At 34.5% G+C, this 25,566-nt stretch overlaps 1 protein-coding gene across 1 annotated transcript in view; it reads right to left on the reverse strand.

The window, feature by feature from the left end:
- Positions 1–25,349, reverse strand: part of EIF3E (eukaryotic translation initiation factor 3 subunit E) — a 52,100-nt gene extending 26,751 nt beyond the window's left edge. The window contains exons 1-7 of the mRNA XM_077167486.1: positions 25,205–25,349; positions 17,753–17,867; positions 16,358–16,475; positions 13,951–13,993; positions 12,805–12,909; positions 7,194–7,319; positions 6,404–6,528 (exon numbers count right to left, since the gene is read on the reverse strand). Of these exons, the coding sequence (XP_077023601.1) occupies positions 6,404–6,528; positions 7,194–7,319; positions 12,805–12,909; positions 13,951–13,993; positions 16,358–16,475; positions 17,753–17,867; positions 25,205–25,294 (722 nt within the window). The 5' untranslated portion in view covers positions 25,295–25,349. The remainder of the gene's footprint in view (positions 1–6,403; positions 6,529–7,193; positions 7,320–12,804; positions 12,910–13,950; positions 13,994–16,357; positions 16,476–17,752; positions 17,868–25,204) is intronic.
- Positions 25,350–25,566: the final 217 nt, after the last annotated feature.

Genomic DNA, 25,566 nt, shown 5'->3' on the forward strand with positions numbered 1-25,566 from the left:
AAAGAAAAGTCCAGGACTAGACGGCTTCACATGTGAATTCTACCAAACATTACAGCAAGAATTAGTACCAACTCTGCTCAAACTCTTCAAAAAAATTGAAGTGGAGGGAAAGCTACCTAATTCATTCTATGAAGCCAACATCACCCTCATACCAAAACCAGGCAAAAATATTACAAAAAAAGAAAACTACAGACCAATCTCTCTAATGAATATAGATGCAAAAATCCTCAACAAAATTCTAGCAAATAGAATCCTGCAACACATTTAAAGAATTATACGTCATGACCAAGCAGGATTCATCCCAGGTATGCAAGGATGGTTCAACATAAGAAAATCAATTAATGTAATACACCATATCAACAAATCAAAGCAGAAAAATCACATGATCATCTCTACTGATGCAGAGAAGGCATATGACAAGATTCAACATTCTTTCCTGCTGAAAACACCTCAAAGGATAGGAATACAAGGGAACTTCCTTAAAATGATAAAGGGAATATATGAAAAACCCACAGCTAATATCATCCTTAATGCGGAAAAATTGAAAACTTTCCCCCTAAGATCAGGAACAAGACAAGGATGTCCACTATCACCACTGTTATTCAACATCGTGTTGGAAGTTCTAGCAAGAGCAATTAGGCAAGAAAAAGAAATACAAGGTATCAAAATTGGAATGGAAGAAGTAAAACTATCACTGTTTGCAGATGATATGATACTATATATCCAAAACCCTGAAAAATCCACAGCAAAACTACTAGAGCTAATAAACGAGTACAGCAAAGTGGCAGGTTACAAGATCAACATTCAAAAATCTGTAGTGTTTCTATACACTAGCAATGAACAAGCTGAGGGGGAAATCAAGAAACGAATTACATTTACAATTGCAACTAAAAGAATAAAGTACTTAGGAATAAATTTAACTAAAGAGACAAAAGACCTATACAAAGAAAACTATAAGAAACTGTTAAAAGAAATCACAGAAGACCTAAATAGATGGAAGGGCATACCATGTTCATGGATTGGAAGACTAAATATAGTTAAGATGTCAATTCTACCTAAATTGATTTACAGATTCAACGCAATACCAATCAAAATACCAACAACTTACTTTTCAGAAATAGAAAAACCAATAAGCAAATTTATCTGCAAGGGCAGGGTGCCCTGAATTGCTAAAAGTATCTTGGGGAAAAAAAACGAATCTAGAGGTCTCACGGTGCCTGACTTTAAGGCATATTATGAAGCCACAGTGGTCAAAACAGCATGGTACTGGCATGAAGATAGATATATTAATCAATGGAATCGAACAGAGTGCTCAGATATAGACCCTCTCATCTATGGACATTTGATCTTTGATAAGGCAGTCAAGCCAACTCATTTGGGACAGAACAGTCTCTTCAATAAATGGTGCCTAGAGAACTGGATACCTATAATTCAAAAGAATGAAAGAGGACCCTATCTCACACCCTATACAAAAGCTAACTCAAAATGGATCAAAGATCTAAACATCAGGTCTAAGACCATAAAACAGATAGAGGAAAATGTTGGGACATATCTTATGGATCTTACAATTGGAGGCGGTTTTATGGACCTTACACCTAAAGCAAGAGCACTGAAGAAAGAAAGAAATGGGAACTCCTCAAAATTAAACACTTTTGTGCATCAAAGAACTTCATCAAGAAAGTAAAAAGACAGCCTACACAATGGGAGACAATATTTGGAAACGACATATCAGATAAAGGGCTAGTATCCAGAATTTATAAAGAGATTGTTCAACTCAACAACAAAAAGACAGCCAATCCAGTTACAAAATGGGAAAAAGACTTGAACAGACACTTCTCAGAAGAGGAAATACAAATGGCCAAAAGGCACATGAAGAGATGCTCAATGTCCCTGGCCATTAGAGAAATGCAAATCAAAACCACAATGAGATATCATCTCACATCCGCCAGAATGGCCATTATCAACAAAACAGAAAATGACAAGTGCTGGAGAGGATGTGGAGAAAGAGGCACACTTATTCACTGTTGGTGGGAATGTCGAATGGTGCAACCACTGTGGAAGGCAGTTTGGCGGTTTCTCAAAAAGCTGAATATAGAATTGCCATATGACCCAGCAATACCATTGCTAGGTATCTACTCAGAGGACTTAAGGGCAAAGACACAAACGGACATTTGCACACCAATGTTTATAGCAGCATTATTTACAACTGCAAGGAGATGGAAACAGCCAAAGTGTCCATCAACAGACAAGTGGCTAAACAAACTGTGGTATATACATACGATGGAATATTATGCAGCTCTAAGACAGAATAAACTTATGAAGTATGTAACAACATGGATGGACCTAGAGAACATTATGCTGATTGAGACTAGCCAAATACTAAAGGACAAATACTGTATGGTCTCACTGATATGAACCAACATTAGTGAATAAACTTGGAATATGTCATTGGTAACAGAGACCATCAGGAGACAGAAATAGGGTAAGATAGTGGGTAATTGGAGCTGAAGGGATACAGACTGTGCAACAGGTCTGGATACAAAAACTCAGAAATGGACAGCACAATACTACCTAACTGTAATGTAATTATGTTAAAACACTGAATGAAGCTGCATGTGAGAATGATAGAGGGAGGAGGGCTGGGGACATAAATGAAATCAGAAAGAAAGATAGATGTTAAAGATCGAGATGGTATAATCTAGGAATGCCTAGAGTGTATAATAATAGTGAAATGTACAATGTACAAATTTTAAAAATGTTTTGGCATGAGGAAGAACAAAGGAATGTCATTACTGCAGGTGCTGAAAACAGATGATAATTAATACTTTAAAATGTCACCTTACGTGTGAGACTAAAGCAAAAAATGTTTATTTGTTACAAAATTTAGATTTTGACTAGAGCATTTCCTAATATAACTCATGTAGATAGTTTGACTGAATGTCATAAGTACTTGGAATTTCAGGTAGCACATGAGATTTTGTTGGTTTGTCCAGAGTGATCCCCCAATGAATCCCAGAATGATTTGGTCAGTGACTGGAAAAGTATTTGCAAGTTCCCTTTGGGGAATGGTGAGAGTGGGGAGAAATTCAACTTCCCCAAGTTGAATTCTTGATATTCTCACAAGCAGTGTGGACAACCAAAGCTATAGACTGAGCCCCCCGTCTTGGGGTTTGTTCACATGAAACTTAACCCCACAAAGGATAGGTCAAGTCTACTTAAAATTTAGGCCTAAGAGTAACCCCCAAGAGAGTCTCTTTTGTTGCTCAGATGTGGCCTCTCTCTCCAGCCAATATGATGAGCAGTCTCACCACCCTCCCCCTCTCTGCGTGGGACATGACTCCCAGGGGTGTGGACCTTCCTGGCAACGTGGGACAGAGATCCTGGAATGAGCTGACACTCAGCATCAAAGGACTAAGAAAAACCCTAGAAGGAGCTGAGAATTAACATCAAGGGATTGAGAGAACCTTCTAGACCAAAAGGGGGAAGAGTAAAATGAGACAAAGTGTCAATGGCTGAGAGATTCCAAACAGAGTCGAGAGGTTATCCTGGAGGTTATTCTTACGTATTAAGTAGATATCACCTTGTTGTTCAAGACGTAGTGGAGAGGTTTGGAGGGAATTGCCTGAAAATGTAGTGTTGTGTTCCAGTAGCCATGTTTCTTGATGATGACTGAACAATGATATAGCTTTCACAATGAGACTCTGTGAATGTGAAAACCTTGTGTCTGATGCTCCTTTTAGCTACTATATCAACAGAAGAGTAGAACATATGGAATAAAAATAAATAATAGGGGGAACAAATGTTAAAATAAATTCAGTTTGAAATAGTGGTAAATGAAAACGAGGGGTAAGGGGCATGGTATGTATAGTTTTTTTTTTTTCTCTATTATCATTTTATTTCTTTTTCTGTTGTCTTTTTATTTCTTTTTCTAAATCGATGCAAATGTACTAAGAAATGATGAATATGTAACTATGTGATGATATTAAGAATTACTGATTGGATATGTAGAATAGAATGATATTTAAATGTTTTGCTTGTTAATTTTTTTTTAATTAATAAAAAGATAAAAAAGAAAAAGGTTCCATACAATTTCCCAGACCATGCACCTCCCCAAAAACAAAACAAACAGACAAAGATAGTTTCACAGGCAAGAAAGTTCTTATTGGGGAGATAATAATGTTCTAAAAATGACTTATAGTGCCAGTTGTACACACAGTAAAAAAGTTACTAAATATCATTACATTATCAACAAAGAAATCTATTGATACCTTAGGACAAATTAAGATAAACCAAACTATACTAAGAATCACTATATTTTTCCACCACCACACACTTGTAGTGGGAAAAAAAATGTTAGTTTCATTTAGGAATGTTCTTGATTGGGCAGTACAAACTATTAATTTAAAAAAATCTCAACCTTTGAGTACTTATGTTTCAAATATTCTGTATGACTAAATGGAAAGTATAAAGCTTTTCTGATGTATATTTCAATGTCATGGTTTTCTCATGGAAAACACTCACACAACTGAACTGCAAGCTGAATTAGCTTTTCACAGAACTCTTTTTTTTTACTTCAGGGAATCACAGACAAACCATGACTATTCAGATGGATATATGGCAGACATTTTCTTAAAAATGAAGTGAACCTATCACTTCAAGAGAAACTGACAGTTATTATTAATGATAAAAATACAACTTTCAAGAAAAAAAAATTCTTTTTGGAAAATTTGTACCTGTCACTAGGGACTTGACACCTTTACAAAACTTAATGCTCTTCTTTTTTTTCCTGGTTTTTGACCATTTGTTTTCATGGGGATGATTATCTTTTTGCTATTGGGATGAAAGTATTCTTCTCAGTTTTTGATCTTAGACCCTTAAAAGATAGATGATTGGCAAATATCTTCTGCCACTGGTATATTGTCTTTATACATCCTTGATGGTGTCCTTTGATGCAAAAGAAGTTTTAAAATTTCAGCGAAATCCAGTTTATTTTATTTTTAAAATTTTGGGTTTATGTCATATCTAATAATCTATTTTCAAATTCAAAGTCATATTTAACTCCTACCTTTTTTGTCTACATGTTTTATAATGTTAGCTCTTACACTGATGTCTTCAGTTCATTTTGAGTGAAGTTTTGTATACAATATGAGGTAGGGGTCCAATTAGATTATTTTGCCTTAGAATATCCATTTGTGTGAGCACCATTTACTGAAGAGATTATTTTTCCCTCTTGAACGGACATGTTTGCCTTGTAAAAATCAATTGAACACACATGTATGGGTTTAGCTCTAGACTCTCTTCTGTATTCTATGTCTATTCTTATGCCAGTGCCATCTGGTCTTGACTAATGTCTCTTTGTAAATGTTTTGAAATAGGGAAAATTTGAGTTCTCCAACATTAATCTTCTGGATGCTTTTCTAATGCCTGACATTAATGATCATGATTTTTTGTTACTGTTAATATAATGTACCAACACATTTGGGATTCTGCATAATTCACTGAACCAGTATTTTTCAAACAACAAATGCATGAAGCTATAAACTATGAATGGGTAAAAAGGATCCATTCAAAGTGCAAGACGAACCAATATAGTTTAACATATTAGAACACAAAAAAATTCATCAATATGGCTTCATATTTCACATTACAAATAACCATTAAAATTTAAAATACTATTAGTTGTTGAGTTTTGGTACACCATCAAAGAATATCTACAATTATATAAAGAGACTATTAAAATACACTCCTTTTCCCAACTACATGTATGTGTGAGGCTAGATTTTCTTCATGAACTTCAACCAAAATACTACATCACAACAGACTGAGTGAAAATCAGGTATGAAAATCCATTTGTCAACTAAGCCAGTATTGAAAAGGACCACACTGTCAGAAAGCACAAGGAGAAGCAGGTCTATGGCACTGGAAGCTCATTTTGTTTCATCTGGTGGCCCATCAAACAGCCTGCCTCGTGGGTCTGAGGGAGCTGTGAGGAGGAGTTGATACTCCCCGGCCCCTCTAGAGGTTCCTTCTTGCTAACAAGGCCATGTCCTCTACAGCAAGCATCCATAAATAGTTTCTTGCCCCCGTCCTTTAAGTGTAGTGGGAGCATGCAGCAACTGAGCCCTGGTCGTTAAAGTGCAGATTCTGATTTAGTTCCCCTACTATGATATTCTGCTGCTGGGTGGTGCCTATGCTGCTGGCCTAGGGAACATGCTTTAAATAACAAGGGCCAAGAGTACACTTTTGTCAAGTAACTTTAAGTTATTTCAATTAACAAGCTAACCTACCATGAGGAGAGAAATAGGCGAAGATAATTCAAATGCTAGAGGAGTACATTTTAAGCTTTAAACAATTCCATATAATTTCATATAGTTGAGCACAAACCATACATGAAATAACTTACTGTGGTTGGTAAAGGAAGAGATCAATAATATTATCGCGGCCTTTGGGATGGTTGAAGAAAACAAACAGAGACCAGTGAATGAGCCACGTTCGCTGCTGAAGAGACTGGAGCGGAGAACTCACAGACTAAAGGGTTAAAAATGTATACAGGAGAACTATAAATATATGAGAAAGAGGCAATGAAAAAAATATTGTTGGTCTGAGGATTATAATTAAAAAAAACTAGCACTTTTTAATTCTTAATGGATGAAGGCTGAATTCCCTATACTTTCTATTCTCTACATGAGACGTTCAAAACTATTGCCCTTTCTCAGAGAAAGAGTCAATAATGTTCACTAAACCATTTTTAGACAGGCTATAAATTACACTTATTTCAGAAAATACTTTAAAAATAAGAGCTAAACCAAACATTCCAATGTAAATGGTTTCATTAGACATTAATCGTAGATGAAAACTATCATCTTCCACAGAGGACTCTCAATATCTGGCAGTATAGTCTCAGTTTTCATTGACATTACAAAACATGACAAAGCAACTGTAACAGAAATCAAAACTGAGTTCCTTTCTCTAAAGGCAAAAGAAGTGTAATGGTTTCCTTTAAGAAGATTCAGAAAAACTACCAACCTACTGATCCATTCAGTAACAATTTTTATGTTAGGTCAAAAAAAGCTAATCTCAACATTTTAGTTTAGTTTATATTTTAAGTGGTGTTTTCCTAATCAGAAAGTATTAAGGATATATAAAATTAGAAAGACTTAAGTCAAGAATCACTCTGAGAAAGTACAACTCACATTATTATCTATGGTCTCTTTTAAACGTGTAAGGTCTTCCATGGCTGCATCCCAGTTCTGCATTAAGATTTCAGAGGCCAGTTTTCCCCAGAGTGAACTCAAAGCATTTCTATCCGTTGCTGGAACCTGTTTAAGCAATAATAATTAATTATATACTAAATAGTATGGATGAAACAAAAAAGATAATACACGTTTTTATTCTCTACATAACACCATTTAAACCAACTAGATGACCTGTAGCTCTCTGCCTACTTCAGCTATGTAAGTTCTTTTTGGATCATGCTTTGATTAGGTTGATTCAAACATCTTCCATTTAACTTAATTTACTGAAAATGCTCAAGTCTTTGATATTCAGTCTAGAAAACGACAGATAACTCAAAAACCAGCCAACAGCAGCACTATTTATTTGGCCTTCAGATATTTTATATAAAACTAGAAATACTTCAGGCATCTAAAACTTCGGGAACTGTATTAGATTCTGAGGAAATTCACTGCTAAACACACTGGAGCTTATGGGAAATCAAGACTTGTGGGCTTCCCTTAAAATGTAAAAGGAATTACTTCCAGAACAAAAAGAGGAATCTAAGTATTTCCTTTCCACAATACTGGAAGAGGCTATGGAGACAGAAAAGAGAAAAAAAGCAGGCCCACTGGTTAATAATAACAATTAACAGTTATCAAGCGATGATGGATCAAGCAATAAAAGTTTGTTTTCTCATATAATTCTAATAAAGACCCTATAACGTATGTAGTATTTTTTATCTTCATTTTATAGATGGGGAACCATAACGCCTGGAGAGTGCAACTCCCCCAAATTACCCTTCCAATAAATAACTGCTAGATCCAGATTTAAACACAGGCAACTTGATTTCAGAGTCATGAGAGCCATAAATTTCATAGTGTACTCAACCTACAAAAAGAACTGAGGGCCATCCCTATTCTCTCCACTGGTAGAAGATCACAAATCCAAACCACCTATAAGGATCAAGCTAATAAGAAAATATGTAAAGCAGTCAGAAAAAGTCAACAAAAGTACCTAGAATGATACTGAATTGATCATAAGTGCTAAAGCAGAAGAAGCCAAGTAACAGTGTCAGATAGAGAAGAACAGACTTCTGCACCCCAAGTTGAAATTAATTTTCACTGAAGCACTTAATGGTAGAATCCCTGAAATATATTAAAATTAAAAGTTAAATAAAAATTAGATGGGCAGGATTGGAAATCTAACCACCAAATATTCTGGTTCTACATCTTAATATAAGCAGCCAAACCATCTGTGGTTTAGCTTCCTCATCTATTAAAGGGGGAGAGTAATACAACCAACCTTAGATGTTACAAGGATTGAATGATATCATACATAAGCAGATTATAATATCACCAGATAATAATGTGAATTATGAAAATGATGACAGACTATTATAGGTCCTCTAAACTTATGGAACTATAACCAAATCTAATTCAGATTCTGCCTATATATAGATTCTTCTTTTGATGGCAGAAAAAAATCAAATGAACCGAATAACATTTAGCAAACTCTAAGCAAAGGTAAATTACCACAGATTTTGAAACAAATCAACCACTGATTCTTACTATTACAAGTAAGTATGTCTAAAAAACAACTTGTACATGAATACTCATGGACAGTTTTATTTATAATAGACAAAACTGGAAGTATTCTAAATGCCCTTCAAATTGTAGTATACACACACATACGCTACTCCGCTATAAAAACAAACTAACTTCTAATAAATTATATAATGATGTGAATTTCAAAAACTTTGTGATCAAAATTAGCCAGACATAAGCATAAATACTGTATCACTCCATTTATATGAAATTCTAAAACAGGCAAAATGAATTTACAGGGTCAGAAAGTAGACTGATGTTAAAAAGGAGCACAAGGTCTTTCTGGGTTGACTGAAATATTCATTATCTTGATTGGGTGGAGGTTACATAGATAAATATATGTGTCAAAATGCATAAAAATTTAAAAACTTGATTTATAAAAATCCATACAACTATTGTGCTGAAGGATAAAACTGATCTTTACAAAGAAAAGAAATTTAAGTATAAACACATTTTATTGAATCTAAGAGGCCATCAATTTATATTCTGCTGTTTCCAAAGCCAAAAACATCACCATCAATTATATAAGATGCCACCATCTTATACAAAATATAAGTAATTTATTTGGGAGGTGGTGCTAGGAAACATTGGGAGTAGAGAAGTGAAATAAGAAAGGGGGAGAAGCCAATTAAAAGTATGTAATAGAGCAAGTTACCACTGCAAAGATGCCAACAACTTTAAGGCACACTCCACATTTCAAAAATGTTGAGGGAAAACTATGCATTTGAGACTCAATATGAAATAGACTTCTTCTACAGGAATATTAAACAGAGAACATCAGACCTAAACCTTCAGTCAAGATCCAAAAGCCTCGAAAAGTTATCTCAAGCTGACTTGAGTCTCAAGGAAAACTATCTTTTACACCAACAGTATGTTATTTCACAGTAGAGAAATTTTAAACCCTGAATGAAAAAAGTTAGAAAAATGTGATTGCCAAAAATTCCAATACATTAAGATCATTTTTATTTCAAATAGCTGCTGGACAGGGTGAGGGGTTATATTTTGGAGGGTAGATTTAACAAAATAATTAAAAAATTATTTAATGTCTCCCAAAATAAAAATGTTTAAAAATTTCTACCAAGACTGCACTACCATTCAATTTTAAATTAATTCATTTCTTAGAGCATAAATCAAATGAAGAAGTTTCACAATCAAACAGGGTGCATCTAAACAATCCTCAATATGTTCTAAAAGCCATAAATCCTTTGAAAATAAAGGTTGGTTTTAGGGTCACACAGCTTTAATTTATATAACACTGACCTACAACAGGTCACTCAGAGAGTTAAATTCTAATCTCGGATCATAGTTACAATAGTTCTTTCATAGCTTATGTTTCCCTAACCATAGATTTAAAATAATCAACCACCAGAAAAGAATTTAGAAATGAAAAATGCAACTGCAGGAAAAAATAAATAAATAAGTCAAGGACTGACATGTTTCCCCCCCAAATCCAAAACAGGATCTTTATCTTTGTTATTAACAAAATTTCAAGCAAATATTTAGATTTTGTAGTAGTGCTTATCTAAGTTGAGAGAAAGAGAAGTAAAATATTCTTTTAAACTTAGCTTTGTTAGACTCTGGCAATATGCTTATAGAAAGCAATCAACTCCCATCTACCTCAATGTTTTGTGGCACCAAAACAAAAACGAATTGAAAATACACATAACTTGTAACCACTACCCAATCAGTATATATTGACTACACACAAATATTGTGTTCAGATGATGGTACTTAAATCATTTGACCAAAATGTCATAACACTACGGTTTGAGTTTCAGCACAAAATTATGTTAGGGGCAATTCAAAAGCTTAAAACTAACCCAGAAATTCTGAAAAAGAGTGAAGTAACTTGGATTTAAAAATAGTAAACTTAAAAACTCCCAAAACCGTTAAATATATACCTCTCCCTTATACAAATTTTCAGACTAATTATAAAAGCAAACCACATAAACATGATGATGTTATTAAAACCAGAATGTGCTATATGTATAAGGATAAAAGCTTTTTGTAGCAGTGTAACAAGTTTTTTAATCCCCAAAAGGTTCATGCACACTACTCTGGCTCAGCTCCATGTCATTACAGTTGGCTCTTCATACCAACTTGCTTTCAAGGGTGGATATGCTAGAAGAGTTTCTGTATCTGGACTTTCCAGCAGTTACCTTAAGTTTCCAGTCTTAGCAAAATGGCACATTCACTCACTGACCAGCAACAATCAATTTACTGTGCTGGAATTCTAACATGACACTAAATCTTCATTCTCAAAATTCACTCCCAGCATTAACAAATGATATGAATAATCAACTCTTTTCATGTACCTGTAATCATATCAGGCTTCTGATTTTACAATCCTGGTTTAAGCTGTTTACATTTTCAAAGTAATCAACTTTTGCTCTCCTAAATCCTTCATAATATTCAAAGTAAGACTGATGGAATTTTCTGATAAGCCACAACAAGTTTAGCATCACTGATTACCTTCAATGCACTTGCAAGCTAACCACAGCTAGTCTGTAAATTAAGAACTGGTTTACAATTGGGACCAAGAGAAAAATAAATGTTTTCAAATCAAACTTGGAATTTACTACTTTTATTTCTTTAGAAAAAGAAAAGTAAATAGTTAAAAAAAATGAAGTTGTCAGAAATTTTCTAAGGGTAAGAATTACCTGACTCAATAAACCAATCTCTTCTCTTTCCACAAGAAGGAAAATGTAATTTCTTAGAAAACAACAAGAGAGCAGCCATAAAATAAGTCTTTCCTTTGTGGCATGTAGGGCAAAAAGTAAAGAAATAAGCTCCAGAAAATAAAGGCCAAAGAAACTAATTCTTCCAAGGTTATAAGACAAAGAATCCCTGTCTTAAGAGGTCTTTTTTTCCCAGCTTCTATGATTAGCTAGAGAAATAAGACCTAAACATTTGCTTATTAACTCAAAGTGAAGAGCAAATAATAATTTCTCAGAAGAGAGGCTAGTTTAAACAAGGGCAATCTGATAAATCCAGAAGACACTTACTAATATAATTACCTAAAAAGAAAGAAGGAAAAAAGTAATCTTTCAATTTGAAACCTGATATTTTCTTTGAATTAGTACCATGCTTCTTCCCTAACAAAAGCACAGAACCTAGGAACTTGTCAGACAAATGAAGGTGATTGGTTACTTTATGGTTAGAAATCATTCCCTTTGCTTTAACAGTACTATTTAAATTAATCTAACCCCTAGAAAGTGAAAAAAACATTGACCTTTATATTCTAATAGTAGAGGGCAGAAGTAAATGTAAACATATTAATATTAGGGCATAAAAAATCTTTTAAAATATCATTAGAATACTAGTGGTCAATGAGAGGGAAGGGTAAGGGGTGTGGTATGTATGACTTTTTTTCTTTTTTCTTTTTCTTGAGTGATGCAAATGTTCTAAAAAATGTCCATGGTGATGACTATACAACTATGCAATATTATGAGCCACTGATTATATACCATGTTTGGAATGTTTGTAGGTTATGAATGTATGTGCTTGTATGTCATTTTATCAATGAAAATTTTAAAAAATGTTTTAAAAAATCATTAGAACACCAGTTAGTTAGGACAAGCTCAATGAATATATATCACAGAATCTTGAATTAAAATTAGGAATGGTTCATTCAATATATATTTATCAAGCACCTTCAATGTGCCATTCCCTGGGTTGTACAATAATATAGTATAACATCTATTACATGACCGAATTCTGCTTTACCACTAAAATCATACAATTATACATAAGACACTGAATCAGTGTTCCAGCTTTTGGATTTCAAGGATGAATAAATCTCCCTCCAAATTCTGAGGCCCTGATATAAGGCTTCCTATTTCCATTTTTTTTTTGTTTGCTAAGGAGGTATCTTTACTTTTTTTTTTCCTGTTGCCAAAGACTTCACAGACAAACCCCAATTCCACAAACTAAGGGAACCAAAGGAAGCCCACAAAAACAAGGAAAAAGAAAACAAAGTACTTACCAACACTCTAAAAAAGTAAAGATACTCTGCTGCTCCTGAGTAATTCCCACATTCGTACTGGAATTTTGCATACCTGTAGAGTGTATCTAAATATTCCTGCCTAAACTAAAGAGAAAAATTAAGACTTCTGAGTTTTAAAATGAAATCCACTCACTCCTTTAAATCCCCCCAGGAGTCACCTAAAATTCTTTAGGTCTCTCAAAAGTTACCACCCAAAATAAATACCATGGCCAGTTAACCACTCAGCTCTTAAAATATCTATTAGGAATTTACCATTTACAGTTTAGATCTCAAAACAGTTATGAACTGTACTACCAGCTAATTTGCTGTGATACAAATATGAATTGCAGCTGAAGATCTGATGTGTAAGTCCCTTAGCTGGTGACTAAGCTTAATCAACCACCAAGCACCTGCATCCTCATAAGCTTTGGTGGTTGCGTACAAACGATATGTATAGCTAACTTCTGTTCTCTGTGAAAACTGGCCCCAAAATAACACCAATAATGACAGCAAAGAGAAAGTGAAAAAATCTAAGAGAATGGCTTAGAACTAAAACATTAATAAATCTATCAAACCTTCTATATGGAAACATGTAAGGGCAATTTTCAGAGCGGTCAGCAAGTTTTTTGCTTCAGGAACTAAGTGAGATAAAACTTGAACAAAAAGTAATTAAATGCAAATGTGAATTAACAGAAGGGTAATGAGATTGGGCGATGGCTATGAAAAAATATAAAAGTACATTTCCATCATTATGAATTTGGGGATTTAAAAAGGTCTTGATAATGACAAGAGCTATATATTCCACTAGGGACCAGGGTATTAATTCTACTGCTTCAAAGCAAAATTTATTATCTTTACTTCAAAACCTACTTTGCTGTTGGTATAAATAAAAAGTGGCATTATATGATTATTCTGGAATAAATAAAACAAAAGCTATGAGAATATATGTGAGCTAAAGATGAGTTTAAGTATATATTATCTGATCAGAAACAGCATGAATTTTTAAAAGTTAAAATTTTAAAAACATACCCTATATCACACACAGTAATAATCCTGTTAAGCCATAAACCTATCTACAGGGCATTAGCCCTTAATTACCCTATTACAACATGAAAACATTTTAGAACATTTTAAAACAACACTTACACCATGTTTGTCTGCCAGGTAGTCAAACAGCATCCGACCATCCCTTAATAAAAAACAAAAATTATTATATTTCATAGGCATAGAAAACTAAACAAGCATACTTCTTATTTTCTACCCAACTTTTAAGTTATTTCCCCCACAAAAAGCCACTTTAAATCTTAATATTTAAACGCTGAAAAATAAAAGATGTTTAGAATAAAATAAAGAGTACTACCTGTTTTAAACATGAAATAGGAACACAAGGGGAAATGCAAACTTCAGAATTCATTTCCAGATTTCTTTAGCCCTAATGGAAAACCACATGCTCTATTTTCACTACATCACTTAAAGTAAGGTCTTGAGAAGTCTGGGGGAAATAAAACTAGACTAGTAAATGCTAGACACTTTGGACAATTTTCATAAAGAGGTCAGTAGCTTACTTAGGTAGTAACCCACTGGGAATAGTATTTGATCTCTGAGGTTTCTTTTCTGATAATTATGTTTTTATTATAGACTGAAATATATGTACTATAGAAATTAGCAGGAATTAATGCTATAAATAAATCCTGTCTTCCTCTCCAGTCTGATAATATTCAACACAAGGACAGTGATTTGGCAAATTTACAAGAGTAATAAATCAAGACTAACTTATATGATATCTATGCTCTATGCCCTATCTAATATTATATAGAACAAAATGTCAAATAATCCAACTTAACCTTTCTTAAATTAGCTTTGCATATCTTGAGATAGGGATAGATTGGTGAAAGAAAAATTGATGACAAAGATACTAAGGGACAAGTGACATGAACCTGCCCACTTTCCGGGCACCTTCAAAAAGGAAACATTTTCTTCAGCTTCTCACAAGAAGGAAAACACTACAGGATGTCTTTCTAGATGGAGCATATTTCTCCATGAATATTTAAGGGTAAGGAGAAATGCTATCACTAAATTTAACATGAGAATGTTATATATGTGCATGAAATTTTAATCATAAAAAGTTTCAAAGAAAATCGACCCTTGCTATGGATCACAGTGAATCACTTTTAGTTCCACTCCCTATAGCTGTCAGGTATATATAGTCACTGTCCTGATGATTAGGTATGCCTGTGAAAGTATGGGAAGTATAAAGTTGTATGTCTAATGAAAATTTTAATAAAATGGATGAATAGGTGGGCAGAGGTATTCCTTTGTAGACAGTTAATCAGTTTAATTAAATTACAAATTTATAACCCACAGTTCTGCCCACTTATTCATTCCCAATTTAGTGCCTATTAGGCCACAAGTCCTTCCTTTCTAATATTTGCCAAGCACATCTATATTCACCTTATTCATACCCAAATTTTATTACTTGCCAGTCTATAAGTATCTAGACTATAGCATTTTAAATTTTCTGTTGTTCTCAAATAACTAGATTATTTCAGCTGTCTTTGTGGGCAATTACATGGGAGGTAAAAGGGTATACCAGTAACATACTATAATTCATACAGGCATACACATACATATACATATGTGTCTATGTATACATTTAATAATTTGTGTGTGTATGTATATAAATGGTATGGTACAATATAATATGGTATAGTAGTCATTTAGTATTTGCTGCTTTTATAAAATTATTTGGTTTCAATTTCCAAAATCATAAATGAAAACTTAAAGCCAGTTATCTCTAAAAATTATATGTAAGAACTAAAGGTACTAATGACAAAATCTTCAGCAATCCTCCAGAGAATATATTGGTAGCAAAAGATTTATCACAACAGCAATATTCAATTCTAGTAGATTTTATTTTTAAACATTTCTAATAACCCAAAGAGTTTTGATCAGTGATATGTATTAAGTCAGATTTAGGCAACACGCTTTCTTTGAACACCAAACAATAAATCTATTTCTACCTAAGGGGAAGAAAGGAATAAAATAACCTTAACAATTCTCCATTAATTTCTTTAGGCTGGAAGATGGAATGTTATGAGAGACAGTAGCAAAGTGATAAAGTGAGTTCAGGGTTCCCTTACAGTGAGCAATACTTACAGTGTGTTCTAGGTATTACCGTACCACTCTGTTTTGGATGGAGAAAAGGGTTGTCCTGTGCACTGTAGACTGTTCAGCAGCATCCCTGGCCTCTTTACTAGATGCCATTAGCATCCCTCCAGTTGTAACAACTAAAAATGTCTCCAGAGAATGCCAAATGTCCCCTGGGGGGGCCATTGCCCTAACATAATCAGGTGTGGGCAAAAAAAATTTCAGTATTAACATTTATATTTAGGAATACTGGCCACTACACAATAAGCATAAATAAAAATGGAGAAACAGATAAATCTATAATTTAAGACATTAACTTTTTTACTGTAGGAAACCAATGTCTGAGTTAACATTTTTAATTATCCAGGAAAGAGGATTTTTAGAATTCAATTTAAGCAGATGTTACCTGGTTGACTGCATTTGCCTTGTAGTTTCTGGATCCTCAAACATCTTCACAATTGGTTCTGTTTCAGCCTGAAGCTGTTTCAGTTGTGCAACAACTGTGGTTCTTTTTTCTCTCAAAGCTAATTAAAAATGCAAAGCAGTATTATAATATTGAGGAAAGTTAAGCTGTATTATTCACCCAGAGGACGCCTCTGGAAATTTTAAGTTTATTTAAATTGTATACATATTTATTTACTCCGATATATTCACACACCAGGAATTCAGTAACTTCCCCAGATCCACAACTTCTGCCCTCTAGAACAAGAGGAAATCTTCCTATTATTAAGGGAAACTGGGAAATATACAGCCTAGAGGTTGGAGAATAAAAGAGGGTAAGAAATTATCATTTAATTCTACATTTCAGGTTTAAATCTTGAAGATGAATATTACTCAGTGTTAAAGAAGAGAAATGAGGGCCAAAGGAGTATACATATTATTACAACTGGCATTCAGCTAAATTGCAAGGAATTTAAGCCCAGTGTGTAATCTCTTCTTTTCCCTACGAATCTCTTAAACCCAATTCTATAATTTCTTTTTACTACATCATGAAGAGTCAGAGAAAACCTGTACATAATCTATCCTGCTAACATGTTTTAGATTAAGGTTTCATTAAGAAACTAATAGTTTACTTTTTTGTTTTCTCATCACAAACAATTTAAAGATTTAGAAATATATTCAAGAAGAGCTACTGTTATTGCAGAGAACTGTACCATAAGTAAAAAAAGATCATTATGGTAATATAACTATTTCTGTAAAATTACATGATCAAAGTTTGAGAACTGTCCATTAACATGAATCAAAGTTTGAGAACTGTCCATTAACATGAAAATCAGAATTGCCACAGTAATTCTACAACTAAGTGCTGGGCCTCACCAAATAGTTTCTGATTAAGTTGATCTGGGGTGTGACCCAAGTTACATTTCTTATCAGTTCTGTCAGCTGAGCTGATTATGGTGGTCCTAGGGACCAGATTTTGAGAACCATTGCTATACCAATTACTTCAAGACAAAAAAGAAAATCTCTAAGGCAAACAAGGAGCTAAGTGAAAAAACTAGCAACCAGGAAGTTTATAACATTCGGATAATCCTAAAGAAACCATCTAAATTTTAGGCACAATGTCAAGAATACAAGCTATGATCACAAGAATTGAAGGTATTTGATTATGATGTTTTAAAGTACCCTCAAGTCTTTATGGGAGAAAATATACTTCAGAAGACCTATAACCATCACATTTTCTCTCATCCAAAGAATTTTTTAAATCATTCAAATAATAGACTTTGGCTAAAGCTCTTTCATAAATCACAAAGCTTTAATCCTCCGTTTATAAGATAAACCTCAGTTATAACACAAAACTTACCATGAGGAATATCATCAGAATAAAGGTTTTTATATACATCCATAGCAAAGTCTACCATGTTGGTATCACTAAGAAGGTCCAGTTTCCCTTGCAGTAATTCTTTTTCATTATATATCTGCAAGAAAAAATTACTTTCTGATGATACACTGAAGTTTCCCAAATAAACTTATTAGTTCTAAGATTAATGTATCTGAAATAAGAATATAAAACAAGAATTTTACTTAAAAAATTTTAAATGAAGGTAATTACATACTTCAAAGCCATTCCCACCTATTTCTAATTTATATTTTTATTTTATATTATCTAAATTGTATTATCTTATTCATATTATTTTGTATCCCTATAAATCTTTAATCCTTTCTAGAACAAGGCTGCACATAAATGAGAAAAAACAAAAAAAAACACAAAAAAACCCCATTCCATCTCCAATGGAGAAACACTGCACATATATATAGTGTTTCCAATCCACATTCAAAGAACCAGGAATCAACACTTAAATTGTTTACCTTTTTAACATCTCACATATCCATGTGATGCACACCCACATGTCCTTGAGGTAGTCTCTACTCCCACCAATTTCCCTTCATTAAATAGTTACAATCCTTCTAATGCTTCCCCCACCTCCATCCCGACACAAAACCAGCACCCATTTTGTTAGCCACTTATGCTGTACCAGATTTTTGCTTTGCAAAGAGTTTAAGAAATATAATATGACCCATAGTATGGGTCCAAAGAGATACATATACAAATTCACATAAACACGAAGTAAAGTGTGGTTTGGTATGTCAACCAAATATTTAGGAAGAAAGATAATGGGTGAAATCAAATGGAGACTAAGATAAGCTTCAGCAGAAGAAAATAATTCTGTATTGAAATTAATTTGCCAAGGAAAGAAAAATCCAGGGAGATGCCAGAATATTTCCCTATCTTAGAGAAGAAAAGAGGAAGGTGGTCAAATGGCACAGCCACAGATCAAAACAAACTTTCAAAATAAATTCTTACAAAATTGTAAGAAAAAATGCACAATCCAAAGGCAAAAAATGGGCAAAAGGTTTTAAGGGGCACTTCACAAAAAAGAACATCCAAAAGGTCAATAAATGTATGAAAAGATTCTCAACTTTATTTATTAAGGAAATACAAATTAAACCACACAACTAAAAAAACATAACCATATCAAGTGTTGGTATGGATTAAGAATAGCTGGAACACTCATACTGTGCTGGCAGAAGTACACTCACTTAGCTAAACATACTTTTTGACCCAGCAATTCTGCTCCTTGATACCCAAAAGACATGAATAGTCATCCTTAAACGGCAATTCCAAAAATGTTCACAGCAACACTACTTGTAATAGTCAAATATATCATCGTTAGAAGGGATAAATAAACCGGTATTCTCAAACAATGGAATATTTGGCACTGAATGTTGCTATCCTAACACAATGTTGAGTGAAAGAAGTCATACAAAACAGCATAAGACATTCACATTTAACTCCACTCTAGAAAATCGAAGTGAACAAAACTAATGCTTACTTTGGGAGGTCTGAGTAACAACCAAAAGGGTCAAAACGAAGGTGCTTACGATGTTTGTAATGCTTTACTTATTTATCAGCATGGGAGTTATCAAATTGACTGCAAATATTGCCAATGCCTGGTCAAACCTCTTGAATATGGCTTGTACTTTTTAACAGATTAAGAATCTTCTTTTGAAGGATTGAAATTGTGAGGCCTGCAATTAGGTGAATGAATCTTAAGCACTGTATGTTGAATGAAATGCCAGAAACAAGAAGACAAATATTATCATGCCTCACTCATATGGACTAACTATAATATAAAAACTTGATGAACTGAAGTCGAGATCATGGTTGGGGCCTATTGTAAAAGGCCCTAGAGTGTAAGCTCTTATTACAGCAGGCACATAAACGCAGGAGTTTTAACTGTTATTTCTAAATTCTGAGATACTGAACTGTTTGTATATAACCTGGTGGTTCCCAGAAACTTTGGGTATTTATGTGACACTTGAGACTAAGAGTTAGAGCTCTAAAGCTATGAATGTCAATAGTACCCCAAACATGAACTGTTTAAAAAGTTGAAAAAGGGATCAGTTTTCAACTAGAGATATGAGGAAGCTGATCTGGACAGGAGTAAAATAGAGAATCCAGGGTAAAGGATGGTATCTTTCATTTTTAAAACTTCAATTTCTGTGTGAGATCAAAGGGAGAGATGTTTATTTGGTGCAAAATTTATATTTGAAGAGGCTTATTACCTCATTTAGATTGTCTGGTCACTTTAGTTGACCATAAATACATGGAATCTTGAATAGGACATGAGATTTTGTTGGTTTCTCCAGGTTAATGTGATGCCCCCATATATCCCAGAGCAATCTAATCTGGGCAGTGAATAAAGAAGTATTTGCAAAGTCCCCTTGGGGGACTGGGAAAAAAGCAGGAAACATCCAACTTCCCATTTAGTGAATTTCTCATATTCTTGCAAGCATGGGGACAACCAATTCAACAAACTGAGCCCTTAATCTTGGGGTCTGCCCGTATGAAACTTATTCCTGCAAAGGATAGGCTAACCATGTATGGAATGTTTATATGTTAAGAATGTATGTGCATGTATGTTGTTTTATCAATAAAAATTTGAAAACAAAACAAAACAAAACAGGATAGGCTAAGCCTACTTAAAATTATGACTAAGAGTCAACCCCAGAGAATGGCTTTTGTTGCTCAGATGTGACCTCTTCCTCTAAACCCACTCCGCAGGTGAGCTCACTGCTTTCACCACTATCTGAGACATGACTCCCAGGATGAGCTGGGATGTGACATCAAGGGATTGAGAAAGCCTTCCTGACCAAAAGGGACAAGAAATGAGATAAAATTAAGTCTCAGTAGCCGAGAGATTTCAAACAGAGCTGAGAGATTATCCTGGAGGTTACTCTTACGCATTATATAGACATCTCTTTTTAGTTTATGGTGTATTAGAGTGGCTAGAGGTAAGTACCTGAAACTGTTGAGTGGTGTTTCGGTAGCCTTGATTCTTGAAGACAATCGTAAAAAAATATAACTTTTGCAATGTGACTGTGTGATTGTGAAAACCCTGTGTCTGATGCTTCTTTTATCCAGGGTATGGACAGATGAGTAAAAAAATAATGGATAAAAAATAAGTAAATAATAAGGTAAGAGGTAAAATAAATTGGGTAGGTGGAAATACTGGTAGTCAATAAGAGGGAGAAGTAAGGGGTATGGGATGTATGAGTTTTTTTTCTTTTTATTTCTTTTTCTGGAGTGATGCAAACGTTCTAAAAAATGATCATGGTGACAAATACACAACTATATGATGATATTGTGAGCCATTGATTGTACACCATCTATAGACTGTATGTGTGTGAAGATTTGACAATAAAATATTTTTAAAAATCAATGACAATGCAAAAGTTTAAAGTAAAAAAAAAAAAAAACAAGAAAACAAAACACCTAGGACCCGAAGTGAGACTCTACAAAACAAGTTTCATGCACTAAGTTTGTTTTCTTGGAACCAATAATTCCCAGAGTCCCTAGATCAGATAAATCTTAAAACCAGAAGGACCAGCCTCTCCAAGATTATCAATTAATTACATCCCCCTAGTCTGTAGGGTCACACCCCCTACCTGATATGAAAAAATCAGAACGGGCATTGCTTAAAGATCCCTATAGTTTAAAAGAAGGATCAAAGGAGAAGGAGGAGGTATAACAGAGAAAACAGGATTTAACAAACAAATATGATGGTTGAATCACTACAGTAATATTTCTTCTAGCCTCCAGTGTTTTGTTTAAAAAAAAAAGACCTTCTTTTGCCATCTCTTCCTCTTCTGTTGACCTCAAGAAATCCAACATCTATCCCTATGATTCTTTAAAAATTCAAGCCTTAAAATTCCTTTCCCCACAAAATGTAACAACTTGTACTCAGTTATCTCTTCTCAATGATTTCCAACTTAAATTCATCACTTCTTCCATCAGTACCATTAAAATGCTTTGTTACCCTCAAGATGCCTTCTACTCTTTTCAATTTTCCAATCATCCATTTTGGTGTCACTTTCTCCCTTAGTCTGGATATAATTTTGAACATTTCAAAGATTTTCTCTTAAGCACTGCAATTAATTTTCAACCAAAAAATGTTTTAAAACTAGGCAATCACGTTATTCAATTTCTGCTTTTCTCTGTTGATTCTTTTCATTAGCATCTAAATGACATTTCCCTGCAAATTTACCCTAAACATTTGTATAGGCCTACAATAATCAACCCTCTACTGCTCCTCCTAATCTAAGATTCCAAGGATTACCACCATTATCTCTATAAACGTGTGGTTTTCTATTTCAGCTGGGCTTTGTCCACAGTTAATAATCCTTGTACTTGTTTTCAGACAGTTTCTTCAGCCACTATTTCCAGTCTTTATCTCATTCCTCGAAATCCCAATTAGCTGCCCCATTCCCCTCTCATACATCATTGTCTAGATTCCTAACACCATTTGTCTAGACTTCTAACAAACATATGGGAATACTTATTCTATCTCAGAATGCCTTAGATGCATTATCTCACATACCTTTTCTAAAAACTAAATTTTATGCATAAGAAACAGGCTTAGCAAGAAGGAGCCTGCCTTTATGTGAATGGAGGAATTAAATGGCAGTCAGGATGCCAATCCAGGTCTGTATCTACCACCTGTACTATACTTGGCCTCCAGAAGAGAATAAACAACAGTGGACAAAAATATGCTTTCATTCACTTATTTACTAGTCGTTAAAAGTGTGTTTCAGTAATTAACAGCACTGAATTATATATGTGAACGTCGTTAAAAGAGGAAATTTTAGGTTGTATGTTACTAGAATAAAAATAAAAACCAAACAGGACTACCTGCCAATACTTTTTAATTAACTTCCCAACATACTCTGGGATATACCCAGGTATTACCATAAGCTATACAGAATTACAAGTCCTCATTCCAATTCTGAGTTACATGGGTTTTGGTTATTTAAATGAACTATCCAAACAGGTTAAGTTAGATTATGTGCTATAAAAAGTTTAGGTTTTGGACAAAATAAGCCTCTCTTCCTTTGGTCTCATACAGGAGATGAAGTTCTAAAATACAGACAATGAATTGTGGAACTGTAACCCATATCAAATTATGAAATCTGTTCTATAACTGCTGTGGTATGCTTTAAAATGTATTGTTTTTTGTATATATGTCATTTTTCACAATAAAAAATAAAATACAAACATCATCCTTAAAAACAAAACATAGGGCTGAACACTGTGAATCCTACTGTAAATGATTGACTATAGTTAATAGTACAATTATGAAAATGTTCCTTCATGAATTCCAACAAATATACCACACTAATGCAAGGTGTCAGCAGGGTGCATATGGGAACTCTGTATTTTATGCATGACTTTTCTATAAACCTACAACTTCTCTCATTAAAAAAAAAAAAGTCTATGTGCTAGACAGTTTCACATGCTGAGAACCACAGCAGAGAACAAAACAAATCTTTACTCTCATGGAGTTTATATTCTCCAACACACTATAAATGTATCAAATTGTTTTTTTTTCTCATTGCAATTTCCTCATGAATCATCACTGTCACTGCCTCCTAAGAATCTAGGCTTTAAGATTCAACTTAAAGTCTCTCCTTCTCAAAGTCCTTTTTTGCCTAATGAAGGTAAGATCTCCTCAATGTTCCTAGCACTCTCCCAGTACCTCTCTGACATTTGCTACTTTCTGCTTTATATTATTGTAGATGTTTATCTCCTCCAAAAGAGAATTATTCTTGGTGGTGAGAGATCTGTGTTTTATCTCGGGTTTTTCAGAATTCCATGGTGGCCCACTACTTAGTAATCACTAGATAAATACTCCAGTATCTATCTTCTCAGATCTCACCAACATTCTCTTCAGGAAAGCAGGTATAGGGCACAGTTACTACCCACTGATTTTCAGCTGCTGTTCATTGTTTTGGTTTCCCCATGAAAGGCTAATCTACACTTATATAAGCCTCCTTTACTTCTGTCCACCTTCAAAATCAAAGAACACATTTTAAAATTATGAAGTTCAGGCAGTTTAACAGCATTTTTACAGGTGGCTGGCAAAAACTTTCAAAACAGGGCATTTTTCTCTTCCTTGTTCTTCAGTGAATTATCTCCTTCACTTATTCAGAAAAGGAAACGAAAATCAGACTGGTATTTTTATTCGGGCTCTAAAATATGAGTAAGTATTTCCTACATAAAGAAAAACCAAGACAAAAAAGCATCTTTAAAAGTAAAATTTTATATGGCAAGCAATTCTTGGATGTTTATTGAAATCAACTTTACTGTTTTCTAACACCACTAAATACAGATTTGTCTGTATGTGTTTACACAAGGTTAATATGAATTTGAGGATTACAGCACAACTATCTGGATGCTTTGAGAAGTTTTTAGAACAATTTAATATTTATTTGTAAACTTTTTTTTATGGCTGTCGGGCCATACACACAAAATCCACCCTCTAACTCCCAAATTCAGCCCCTTAAGTACAGTTATGTCATAATCTGCTTTCAAAAATAGAACTCATTTATTTTTCGGGCCAATTTCTAATACCCTCATCATTGTTTATTTCATTATAATTATTAAAATACATCTATTTTCTCAATAAACTCAAGTTATAACTAAGTCAAGACTTATAGGAATGTAACGACAACATGAAGTATCAGAACTCTATATTTATTCAAGGCATCTTGAATAACTAGGTAAAAGTTAACTAATTCAGATCACGTGAGGAAGTCCGTACATCTACACAGTAGAAAACAAACTATAAATAAAAATTTTTGTGGTGGTTGTTGGTGGTCCTCTTCCCCAACCGAAAAAATATACTACTCCTGTAGGAAATGGCTACTTACCGAAAGACCAGGGAAACTTCAGGAAAAAAACTTACAACTTCATGGAAAGAAAAATGCCAGACACTTCATTCATTTAAAGATAAGAAAAATATTCCAAACGATCGGGCAAACAAAAGCACAAAACCAAGCCCACCCTTCCCGCGGTTCCAGAAAGAAAATCAAAAGCTCTAACATTCTAATTTGCTTTCAGATGCCGACCTGGAGTCTAAAGCTCAAGCATAATCGTTTATCCAAGGAAGCTTCAACATCCGAAAGAAACTGATGCAGACGGTCCTCTGGCGCTAGTACGTTACGATGCGATGCAAAGTCCTCTTTCTCCGCTGAATTTCACAACGACCCCTCACCCTTCCCTACCGCCGAATTTTACCGTGCTAATCGCCTAGGACAACGCTAAACTCAGCGTAGATCCTCACAGCCCGATCCCGGGCCAAACTCGCTGTCGTTTCACACGTGTGTCAGGCCTAGGGCTACAGCCACCGCTCTCAGGCTTTGCCTGGCATCTCACGCGCTCCCGCACCTTCCTCCCGCCCAAAGTCCCCCTCACCTCCTTCACGGAAAGAAACTCCAGCAGCGGAAAAACTAGATGCCGATCCAAAAAGTGCGCGATGCGAGTAGTCAAATCGTACTCCGCCATCTTGTCAAGGAAAAAAGGAAAGCCTGCGTTCACCAAAACTTTATTGGAAGCGCCGACAAGCGGACAGATCCTGCACTGCGCATGTGCGATTGTTAACCTCACTGGGGAAAGTAGGCGCGGTTCTCCCTGGCGCTTGCTTGAGTTATAGCGCATGCGCCTGGGTCCTCCTTTACTCCGGCTTTCTTAGGCCGAGGGACGCGAGTCGCAGGCACAACCTCTTCTGTTTACTGGTTTGTCGGTATCATCTTCCTCTTTTGGCCTAAGATTTACAA

The sequence above is a fragment of the Tamandua tetradactyla genome, chromosome 6, assembly GCF_023851605.1.
Source record: "Tamandua tetradactyla isolate mTamTet1 chromosome 6, mTamTet1.pri, whole genome shotgun sequence".
NCBI classification, from domain to species: domain Eukaryota; kingdom Metazoa; phylum Chordata; class Mammalia; order Pilosa; family Myrmecophagidae; genus Tamandua; species Tamandua tetradactyla.